This window comes from Hylobates moloch, unplaced genomic scaffold (assembly GCF_009828535.3).
Source record: "Hylobates moloch isolate HMO894 unplaced genomic scaffold, HMol_V3 SCAFFOLD_3, whole genome shotgun sequence".
Taxonomy (NCBI): domain Eukaryota; kingdom Metazoa; phylum Chordata; class Mammalia; order Primates; family Hylobatidae; genus Hylobates; species Hylobates moloch.
In genome coordinates this window covers 6,192,432-6,204,811 of record NW_026652278.1, presented here as the reverse complement: position 1 = coordinate 6,204,811, position 12,380 = coordinate 6,192,432, and the positions used below count along the sequence as shown (strand labels likewise).

Sequence of the window (12,380 nt, the reverse complement as noted above, 5' to 3'; positions counted from 1 at the left end):
ATGACATCCTGCATTCAACTTGCCTGTCACCGAAGGCCCCCTGCACCACGACCAGCACCCCATTCTACCTGTGCTGTTTTCCTTCTACTGAGACTCACTTCCACCTGTGCCCAGTTCCACCTGCCTTTCCTTCTACCCGGCCTCAGTTCTACTTGTGCTCAATTCCACCTGCCTTTCCTGCTACCTGTGCTCAGTTCTACCTGTTCTCCATTTGCCTATCAACCTACCTAGTGAAATAGGGGCCCAAACACATTTAAAACTGGGGCACTGAGGTACTTCCAGGAGGGTCGGGGGTGTGCGGGGATGAGTTCTGTCCAGGGCTCCCTGCAGGAGTAGTGCCAGGCAGTAGCCAAGGCCACACCAACAGGGGGAGCCCTGCGAGAGAGATTTTTGAAGACAGGAGCTTAAGAAATGGAACTAGATCAGGGGCAGGCAGGGAGAGTTTGTCCCTCCTGCCAGATGGATCCTTTTCTTTCTGGACCACCTTTAAAAATATTAACATGCTTTCTCTTTATAAAAACAATCTGGGCTTAGTCTCCCTCCACTCTTGACTATCTGGTGTCTTTTCTAGTCATTTTTTGTTTTTCTTGTACTATATATTCTTTATATTGGTCAAATGTGTATACATAATTACTGCAGTTTTCCTCTTCAACTATTTTCTCATGCTATTAAAATACTCCATATTTGCATAATGTTTAATGATTTAATGGTTGCACAATATTTCATCATAACACAAGTTATGATTGCTTGACTTGCCAAATAAAAATATAGGACCCCCAGTTCAGCTTGAACTTCAGGTAAACAACAAATATTTTTTTCTAGTATATGTATGTCTCATGTAATATTTCATTGCAACGTTTGGGACATATTTATTTTTCTTTGTTTACCTGAGATTCAAATGGAACTGGGCATCCTGTATTTTATCTTGCAACCCTACAAAATATCATATTATTTACACAGTTTCTTGTGGTGGATGTTTAGAATTTTCAGCAATGCTGTGGACATCTTTGGGTATGAAATTTTCTATTTTGAATTACTTCCTTTGGTGGATTATTAGAAGTAGAATTACTTAGGAGATGAGTATTTATTTTCAAGACTTTTCAAACCTATCTCCAAATCACTTTTTAAAAAGGTTATAGCAATTTATGTTCCCACCAACAGCATACAAGAGTCCTCATTCCCTGCACCCTTGCTCACATTATCATCATTGAAATACTTCTTTGCTATTTTGGCAGGCAAATAATGATGTATCATTTTCATCTTTGATTACTAATGAGGTTCACTTTTTTGTTGTTGTTTATTAGGCATTTAGTGTCCTGGTTTTTAAATTTGCTGCAAGTATATCCTGACTTCTGTGGCCCCATTTTGCATTGCTTTGAAGTTACAAGGAATATGTCTTATTTTTACTTATTGACTTATTGTTACTCAGCTGCTGGCACTGGAGCCTAGTCCCTGTGTTCAGGCTCGGGGATGATTCTGCACAGTGGCTTTTGCTCCCAGCCTACCTGCTAGGCTACCCATTGTCTAGAAGATAAAAGCTTCATTTAGGAGTCATCTCCCAAATGCATTTAAAATAAATCAGTTAAAGCATAGAATAGTAATTTTCTTCTGAGCACACAGAGTTAAAGTTTTATTTTCACAGAGCTCCTTCACTTTTGTTCCTAATAAATGACTGGTTTCAAAGGGCTTCTATAAATACCCATTTTATCCACCCTTATAAGCCCACAGATATGCTGCAGGGTTCTGCTGTGTTCATGGAAACCATAAGGCTTCATGGTATCTGTGGTATTTGCCCAAAAAAATACTGATAACCCAAGGATGGGACTCCATTCCCAAAGGGCAGGGAGGAAAGGGAGGGGCATTTCAGTGAATTTTAATATGCAGATCATCCCTTTCCTAATGGAGTTCATGCTTCACCTTAGAGCTGAAAAAGCAAGACTTACTTGCGCTAGGAAAGGAAAGACTGCACGATGCAAATGACTTCTGGAACATTTCCGTAAGTTTGATAAAGAGGGCACGCACAGTGCCCAGCAGCACCGCCTCTAACTTGTGGAGATGGCCCGTCCTTCTGGTCCTTCTGGGCCTCCTGTCATTAATCCCCATCGCGGTTAAACAAGGGGCCGTTTGGTTGCCTTCTCTGATATGCTGGTCCAGAGAGACTTCCCAACAGGGCATTTACGTCCTCCCAGGACTTGTTTTATGGAAATTGCTGTGGTCGCTTCAGTTTTTCGTTTTCTGTGTTACAACAGTTTTGGCATTTGTTGCCTTGCATGAATTTTTCCGCATGACATGACAGTCTGCTCCCTGAATTCAGTGTGTCCATGTCACCTGTTCACGTAATCTGGCCTGAGTCTGGCTGCACTGATGTTTGTCATTAATGTTACTCTGTGCTCATACCCTCAGCATTTTGAGACCCCTCAAGGGTTATGCTTTTGTTTCTACTTTCAGCCTCGTCATTTAAGCTAAGCACATTGATACATTGCTTCTGGTGATAAATGGCTGACTTTGTGATTTCATTTATTCTAATGTGTAAGTCTCCATTGTGTAACTGATTTGACCTGCAGAAAATTGATTTCAGCACCTACTAGGCTCACCGGGGCTGATACAGGCCTGTTGTTCAGCGGGAAAAGCTCCGCCTCTCATGGGGAAGAGTCTGGGTCAGCAACTGCATCAGGGTCAATTGTGGGCAGAGTACTTCGAAGGCTCTTCTTCGTCACCCTCTTCCAACTTTCTCTGACGACTGCAAGAGTAGGGGAAAGTGAATCTCTACCTCGTGTTGATCATCAGAAGTGGCTTCAGATTCCTTAGAGGAAGAGTTAAAATATACATCTGGATGAGGGGTAAAGAAATGAGGTTAGCCAGTAAGTACCTGTCTTATAGTCCTGGAGTACAGCCTCCACACCCAGCTTTGCCATTCACTCCTTCAGAGAGTAAAACCTCTAACCCTCAGTTTCACTGCCTGTGAAGTGGGACAGGAAGAGAAAGTTGTATGTGATTGAAAGAGGTCATATTCTGTTAAAGTGACAGTGTTGAAAGGGCCATAGTTCTAACAGCCTTAGCACAGTGCTTGATCAGTGTGTAATGTTATTAAGACCATTATCCACGGGACACATCTCATTGTCATAACGAGTAGACAAGATACAAAGGCAGCCTCTCTTGAGCTGACTGGTATGCCAAATATTTATATGTTTCAAAAGTTCACAAATAGACCATTTTACCATTTTACTAATCATTGCCTCAGTGGAAAACAAGCATTATTTAGCTTTTTCCCTGAACACCAACTTGGAATCTAAATCTCAGCAATTATCATCATTCACAAATAATTTATATTTCTGGGCAAATGGAAGATATCATATCATCATTATTGTATTTGTTCAATTTGAGTAATGTGTCCTTCGAGGACTCATTTGGAAGTAGATATGTATACTATAGGTATAAAATGGATTGGAGAAAATATTGGATTTTAACATTTCACTGTAAAGCCTATATTCCAAGTTAATATAAAAGACATTTAGGCATTCTGATATATTGCTGGTAAAAGGAGAGTTAGTAGAAGAATGCAATTTGAGAGCTCATTTAATAGAGGAAAAATAGGGACATGTCTCAAAGTATGTTTCATGCTATAATTTTACCAAACTTGTACTGGCTTAATGGGAAAAAATATATATCCTGTGTTTCTTAAAATGTCATTAACTTAGGGGGCAATATTTAAAAGCAAGGAAGGCTTTACAGTGTTGTTAGCTACAAACCCTAGCAGTGAGCAATTGCAGTTAATGGCAACAGAACTGCCTAGCTCACAACCCACCACCAGAGCAAACACCCTTCATGGCACGCAAACAAACGTGTGCACGCCCACGTCCACACACATACTGGCTGCCTCCATTTGCAACAGTCAGAGAGACGTTTCAGCTTTGGCCCTTTACCTTCCCCATTCTTGATTTTCTGTGTTGCTTTCTTTTTTCCTCCTCCTTTTCCTTTCCACCCAGCTCCATCTGGTCTGAGAAACTCCCAGCTCTCCCACTTGACATTCTGATGAGCCCGCATTCCTCCTGGGGCCATAACTCATTGTGGAGTTGTGGTGATTGCCTCCGCATCGGCACGGGGGGATACAGGCTGATTTTGAGAAATTAGAGGCCTTTCTTTGGCCCAAGAGGAGAGGCTGCACACACATTTTGCCGGATAATAAGGGCAGCAAGTTTCCAAGAGAGCACAAAACAGAAGTTTCCGTGATTTCCATCCTGTCTTTAATTTTCTTGTATTTAATGCACAAATATGTCAAGCTTATTTTTCCAGTCTGGACAAACAACCCTGTATCAGGAAACACTTGAGGTATTAAAATAGTTGGGGAGAATAAAATACAGCCCTGAGTGTGAGTGCACCAGTGTTTCTCATTCATGTTACTGTGTGCTCATGTCCTCAGCATTGTGGGACCCCCTCAAGGGTTTTGCTTTTCTTTCTACTTTCAATTTGATATTCTAAGGACCCCCTACCAAAAAAACATTCCTGAGGCTGGAAGTGACCCATGCCTTATGCTGATCAGCCCTGAGAGAGGGGCAGCAGAACCCACGGCTCCCCGCCCATGCCCCGTTGCTTCTCCCTGACAGTTTCAAGTCCCAGAATCTGGGATGATTTAGGCTTTTCCCATGAGTGTTGTTCTGTGTCATCTAATTCTGTCTTTTGATTCATTTACAGGGAAACTTCGTGGCTTGCATGACAGCTATTTTACGACAAATGGAAGATTACCATTATGCCCACTTGATCAAGACTTTTGGGAAAATGAGGACTGATGTGGTAGTAAGTGTCCCTTTCACCCTGTTCACATAACCCTGTTTTAGGGCCAGCACTTTAGACAAAAGCCTGATATCAATATATTCATTTAAAATAGGGTTTTGCATGAGAACTTGTCTCTGATTGGTTTCAAATGCCTCCTGGGAAGGTCTGACTGAAGCCTTGTTTCTAACAAGACAAGGGTCCGGACTTGCAGACTTGCTTCTAGGGCTGAATGGAGAATGACTCAGGGACTGAGCCCGGGGAAATCTCTTGTCTTGCTTGGTGACAGTCTCCTCTCCTGTGCTTTGGGATAATTGTTGGAGATGTTATCCATGGATAGTCTCCCATTAACTCCTATTCATTTATTGGTTGACTTTTTAATAGCAGAAGCCAGAGTGACTTTTCAGCTTTAAGTTGTACTCCGTTATTAATTAGCTGTAATCATGGAAGCTCATCAGCATTTCTCCAAATAATTCTCTAGTCATCCTCAGTAAGACTATGATACAGCTTAATTAGGAAAAGTATAATAGAGAGGAATTTATTGCTTAAGAACTACCTCCCTAATGACCTGAAATTACATTGCCGTGTGGCAAATATCCTCTGCAAAGCTGCAACCAAACTTGTTCGCAGACTTTGTGATTACATGTTGACTTGAACTCTTAAGATTCTATTTCTAAGGATCCGTAAGGTCCTGTAGAACAGGGTCCCCAATCCCTGGGCCACACAGCAGGAAGTGAATGGTGGGCAAGGGAGCATTACTGCCTGAGCTCCGCCTCCTGTCAGTTCAGTGGCTGCATTAGATTCTAATAAGAGCACGAACCCTATTGGGAACTGTGCATGCGAAGGATCTAGGTTGCACACTCCTTATGAGAATCTAATGCCTGATGATCTGAGGTGGAACAGTTTCATCCCGAAACCTGCCCCACCACCCCCTGGTCCATGGAAAAATTATCTTCCACGAAACTGATCCCTGGTGCCAAAAAGTTGGGGACCGCTACAAAAGAATACTCATAGATACCTGCAGAACACAACACGGCAGTGTACTAGTGTTTCTAGAACAGGGGTTGTTGCACTTGACATGTATCTGATTAAGAAATGGGAAGAAGAGAATGATCTGTATGATTTTTTTCAAAGGATTATTTCTAATACATAATTTTCTTATTGTTGCCACTATATATATATAATGCATAATTTTCTTATATATCTATAGTGGCAGCAATAAGAAAATTATGTATTAGAAATAATCCTTTGAAAAAACAATATTTTTATATGTACATATACACATATATATACACATGTACATGTATATATACACATATATATACAACACATATATATACACATGTACATGTATATATACACATATATATACATAAATACACACACACACACACACACACACAGTCATGTGTTAACAATTGTGCCAAATGCATCGTTAGGCGATTTCATCATTGTGCAGGCCTCATAGTGTGTACCCTTACTTAAACCTGGGTGGTGGAGCCTACTACACACCTAGGCCAGATGGTCTAGCCTATTGCTCCAAGGCTACACACCTGTACAGCATGTGACTGCACTGAATACTATAGGCAGTTGTAATACAATGGCTATGATGTCACTAGGTGATAAGAATTTTCAGCTCCACTACAATTTTTGGACCACCGACATATACACAGTCTGTCATTGACCAAAATGTTATTATGCAGCACGTGACTGTACTTCAAGATTTCTAAGGAGAACAAAAATGGATCTAGACCTTAAAGCCCTAGCAGTTTCCTCTAAATAAAAGGGAACAAGAATATGTATATGCTTGTATTTCTGTGTCTGGTTTTCCCTGAATATTAATGAGTAGTTGATAGTAGGAGTATACTCAAATATGTAACCTGTATCCTCTTTATATCCCATGACTCTTTGGAAATCATGGCATAGCGAAATCAAATTTTACATTTGTAACATTTTATTCCATAATTGAATCTAAACTACACCCAAGCCCCTGCTTTGGTCAGCGTGAAGAATAGTTGTAGCTTAAAGCTAGAGGAACAGTTTTGTAGATAACGTTCCAGGTTGAATAATAAAGTCTTCAGAACTAGCAGAATTACCCATCTGGAAAAGTCAGGACTCCAATTAGTACTCTGCCTTTTTTCAGAACAATCACTTCATAAAAATCCCCACATGCAAACATGTAATCTGAACTATTAAGTGCTGTGATTGATAAGGAACCTTCAAGGTAAGTGAAAAGTGATGACGCCAAATTGTATTTAAAAATTACTGTAGCTTGCTGAATTCCAAGTGTGTGCCCTCTGTCTTTGCTCAGATCCCAGGATCCGATGTTTGCTGCATGTTGTGGTCCCAATTTCCCAGGGGATGTTTTCCCATAGACACAACAGTTCAGAAAAATCAATGATTTGCAGACAATTTGACTTCCATTAAGAAATGACGTTGGCTGGGCGTGGTGGCTTACGCCTGTGATCCCAGCACTTTAGGAGGTGGAGGCAGGTGGATCACCTGAGGTCAGGAGTTCAAGAACAACCTGGCCAACGTGGCAAAACCCCGTCTCCACTAAAAATATAAAAATTAGCCAGGCGTGTTTGGGGGGTGCCTGTAATCCCAGCTACTGGGGAGGCTGAAGCAGGAGAATCGCTAGAACCCGGGAGGCGGAGGTTGCAGTGAGCTGAGAGCGGGCCACTGCATTCTAGCTTGGGCAACGTGGTGAGACTCCGTCTCAAAAAAAAAAAAAAAAAAAAAAAGTCGTTTGTGGTTTTTTATACCACAAATTTAGACTGGAAAGTATGTGAACTTTTTTACTGTTGTTAATCTGTCAGAACTTTTGTAAAATGTGTTTCTGTCTGTTAACTATACCGAGTATATGACTGTTTTTCAACTCTGACAATGATTTTTTTTTTTTTTTGGAGACGGAGTTTCACTCTTTTCGCCCAGGCTGGAGTGCAATGGTGCAGTCTCGTCTCACCACAACCTCCTTCTCCCGGGTTCAAGTGAATCTCCTGCCTCAGCCTCCGAAGTAGCTGGGATTACAGGCATGTGCCACCATACCCAACTAATTTTCTTTTTTTTTTTTTTTTTTTTTTTTTGAGACGGAGTCTTGCTCTGTCGCCCAGGCTGGAGTACAGTGGTGCAATCTCTGCCCACTGCAAGCTCTGCCCCCTGGGTTCACGCCATTCTCCTGCCTCAGCCTCCCAAGTGGCTGGGACTACAGGCGCCCGCCACCGCACCCGGCCATTTTTTTGTATTTTTTAGTAGAGACGGGGTTTCTCCATGTTGGTCAGGCTGGTCTCGAACTCCCAGCCTCAGGTGATCTACCCGCCTCGGCCTCCCAAAGTGCTGGGATTACAGGTGTGAGCCACCACACCCGGCTTACTCTGACAACTATTCAATAAAAGGTTATTTTGTACAAAATTATTTGATGCTATTTAGTATTTCAATATGAAAGTAGCCAAAACCATTTTCTTGAGACTATTTCCTTTTAACAAGTACTAATTCAGGTTCTCAAATTTAGCCTTTTTTGGTTGAGTGTGTCATTTTCATACAAAATCACACTTATTATCAACACCAATTATAGTGAGCATATAGAGCACAAGTGGAATGACTGATCCAGAAGAGGAAAACAGTAGACATGTTCAGCTCAGAACTCTCAGGACAGAGGCCATCCCAACCCTTTAGGATTCGAACCACAAAGAATCTGTAGAATCTTCTACACTGGAGATGCTGATCTGCCCAAGGGGCTGCTGGTTGCCACGTGTCCACGTCTCAGTAACAGAAGCAGAGAATGTGCCCTGATTCTCTGTAGTCAGCTAGAAGGGAACGATGAGGGCTTTGGGACTTCTAGCAGAGAGTGTTGTCTTGCCATTTGTCACAAATTCCCACTGTGTGGCTTTGGAAAACACACACTACATTTTCCTACACTCTCACACTTCTGTGACCAGAAGTGTGTGGGTCTCTCCCACCGCAACCCATTGCCTGACACCAGCTGGATGTCCTACAATTCAACTCAATTCTGACACCATCTACCTGGAGTTAGCATCAGATTCTGCAAGGAAAAAGGCTTATCTGACCTTACTCAGATTTCACCAGTGTTTTACTTATTCTCTTTCCCCTGTGGATCACAAAAAATTTTACAAATACAGAAAAGCTGAAAGAATAATAGAATGGAGCCAGGCTCAGTGGCTCATGCCTATAATCCCAGCACTTTGGGAGGTCAAAGCAGGAGGAATCTATTGAGCCCAGAAATTCAAGACCAGCCTATGCCACATAGTAAGACTCCATTTCTACAAAAAAAAAAAAATAGCCAGGTATGATAGCTCATGTCTGTAGTCTTGGCTACTTGGGAGGCTGAGGCAGGAGGATCACTTGAGCATAGGAGTTTGAGGCTGCGGTGAGCTAAGATCATGCCATTGCACTCCAGCCTGGGTGATAGCATGATACCCTATCTCAAAAAAATAAATAAATAAATAAAAAGGAAACCATGATTCCTGCCACCTCAATTCATCAGTTGAAAGCACGTTTGCATATTTGCTTCCGTCATGTGTCTCCAAGTGTCTCTATCCATACAGCCAATGCCTTTCAGTCAGTGAGAGACAGGGATGCACCTGCCCTAAGCTGTTCAGCAAACGTCTCCGGGGAGTAAAGACATTCTCTATTGGTCTTATTGCTCCATGAGAATGTAGCAGCAACCCCTCATGCCATTTATATTCAAATTTCCTCCATTCTTTCCAAACTTTTATGTCCTTTTCATGCATTGCATTTGATGATTGTCTCTTTAATCTTTCTTTTTCTAAAATAAATCCATCACCATCACACTGTTTTATTTTCTTTTCATAGCATTGCTTTTCAGTTTTTTTGAAGACACCAATCCACCAGCTTTTGTAGACTATCTCCCATTCTGGACTTTTTTTGTGCTGCCTTGTAAAATGCCTTTCGACTGGTTTCTTTATCCGCCTGTATGTTCTGCAAACCAGAAGCTTGTTCTGAGATTCAAGCTCAACTCTGGCAAGAGTGTTTCAGCATTGCTGTTGAAAGCTTCCTGCTGTGTTACTTCAGGAGGCTGGGCATGTCATGCTGACCCACTACTGGTGATGCTGAATTTGACTGCTGGGTTAAAAGCTGGTAACTTCCAGATCCCTCCATTGTGAAAATATGTACCTCTTCCTACCTTTGCAATTATCAGATAATCTTTGGATGAAACTTTGAATCCACAAAAATGTGGACATGTCCTATTTCCCTAACAATCCTTCATCGGATGGGTTGAAAATCTATGGCTGGTCCTTGTCCATAATGGTTACTCCTTTGGCTGAGCAGAATGGAAATTTCCTAAGAGTCAAGATGCTTTGTCTTTAGTCAGAGCATTGGGAAGCCATTGGGGAAATGAGTTCATTGTGTTGTCTGGAAAGCATTGATGCCTTGATGAGATTTATCATTTGAAAAGTGAAGCATGGCGACAAGAAAGGACAAGGATGGACCTAAGTCAATGGGTTTGGAGTCCCCTGTGGCAGTCCAGGTGCGAGAGGATGGCTGTTTTATTCAAGTGGGTGGGGACAGGGATGGAAAGGTGCAGACAGAGGTATGACACGATTTTGCCTCTGAAATAGATGGATGGCTATTGTTAGAGCAGCCTGCTTATTGTATAAGACATCTTGTGAATAGTCAAACTAAAACATGCAGCCGGGCACAGTGGCTTACGCCTGTAATCCCAACACTTTGGGAGGCCGAGGCAGGAAGATTCCTTGAGCCCAGGAGTTCAAGAGCAGCCTGGGAAATATAGCAAGATGCCATCTCTACTAAAAGTAAAAAAAACTAGCCAGGCATGGTGGTGCACACCTGTGGTCCCAGGATACTCGGGATACTGAAACGGGAGGATCACTTGGGTCCCAGGGTTGAAGCTGAAGTGAACTAAGATCATGCCACTGTACTTCAACCTGGGTGAGGGAGTGAAATAAATAAATAAATAAAATAAATAGAAACTAAAACAAAAAATGCAACAGGAATAAATCCGCATTGAATGATGAAATTTTCACAAAATATCCCTTGTTGGCTTGGAGACCCTAGTGGAACAGTCCGGTAAGCCTCATCAGCTGCTCGAGGCAAACACAGTTTGTTAGGGGCCACCGCCATGGCTAGTGAATTATGCAGAAAACAAGGAAGCCTTGCAGAACCTCATCTCCCACTAGATGCAGCATTTTGTTTGATCAGCAAAGTACCAAAATTTAACAGCTGAGCCATACTAATGAAGTATGGGACTGTGTCTCTTAGAAAAGAAAGAGAATTGGGAAAATATGCTTCTCTTCCAGAATAATAAAAACGAGAGGCTGTAGCTCAATTATTAGGCTTTGAGAAGTAATCATCAAGAAAGCCAGCAATTTCATGCAAATAGAGATGTGACTGAATTACGGTACTCAGCCTACAAAATATGCGGCCTGGTCGTTAAAATGGGAAACTCTTGACAAAGTGAGGAAACTCAGTAGTGAAATATGAATTTCAATAATTAAACTGGAAAAGAAGCCATTTGTTGTGTCGGAAGGGAGGACTGGGATGGTCCTGCTCCTGAGATCAGGTGGACACAGTGCCCACGTACAGAGTTTGGAGGACATCTGGACTGACTTTTCCAACTTGATTTTGTCCAGGTCACTAATGTCTCCTAGACTGGAGGCATCTGCTCTAATAGAGTGATCAGGATCACTCGTTTTATTTATGGTGGGGGCGCACCAAACTCCTCACCCTGCAAACTTCACCTGCCAGAACCTGACTTTGCCATTAGAGTTGGAGAGAAAGTATCTTAAGTTTGAACATTAGCTTGTTATTGTCATCAAATTTAACTTGTGCCTCTTTGCAGGAGCTGCTTATTTAGAACTTCGTACTGGGAATTGCTTTCTTGGCTGCTTAAATTCTCTTCACCACCTTAGCCTTCACAGCCATTGCACCTAATTATGGTTCAGGAGATTAAAGAAATGAGAAATATCCACTCATTTAGCAATCCCTGACCATGGCCTCATTTTTCTAAGACAGTTCTAGGTTGCCTTTTCCTTTCCTACCTTGGGTGTTGAGTGAGCTTGGGGCTACCAGGGATGTGTGCTTTTCGGGATAGCCACTTGTTTCGTTTGGGTTAGCTCAGAGCGCCTGTCAAGCTCTTGAAAGCAGGAAATCTTCTAATTCTGATAGACACATAATGGAGCTGCTAGGAACTGGCTACCCGTTCCTAATGTCAGGCACATTCCGTGGAAGCAGGGTAGAGCAGCTGGGTGTGTACCGAACCCTGCTTCTTTTCAGTTGCCCTGCGAAGTACAGAGCATCATCTAAGACACCAGAAGCATAACACGGTAGCTTTTGGGGATGTAGCTGCCATCTAGGAGAGTTTGGCAACACGGCCGCACACTCAAATGGTTTACTGCATGCCAAATCTGTGCAGATGGTCAGGAGTACCAATTGGAGCCTTTCGTTTTGAAATTCCATAAGAGAAAGGAACAGACAGTAGTATCCCGTATTCAACCTGATGTGTCCTGTTCATCATGAAAAATTGATTTAGAGCAAACATAAGAAAAAGCTGTAACCTGCAAGCCTTGTTTGTAAAAATCATGTTTTCCTAGAAGCAGAAAGGGTTTGAA

At 42.1% G+C, this 12,380-nt stretch overlaps 1 protein-coding gene across 2 annotated transcripts in view; it reads left to right on the top strand.

Moving 5' to 3' along the window:
* The window catches only part of DOCK1 (dedicator of cytokinesis 1), a 546,602-nt gene that overhangs the window by 332,879 nt on the left and 201,343 nt on the right, over nt 1-12,380 (top strand). For both annotated transcript variants that reach the window (XM_032175218.3, XM_032175209.2), the window contains exon 28: nt 4,693-4,794. In XM_032175218.3, coding sequence (XP_032031109.1) covers nt 4,693-4,794 — 102 coding nt within the window. The remainder of the gene's footprint in view (nt 1-4,692; nt 4,795-12,380) is intronic.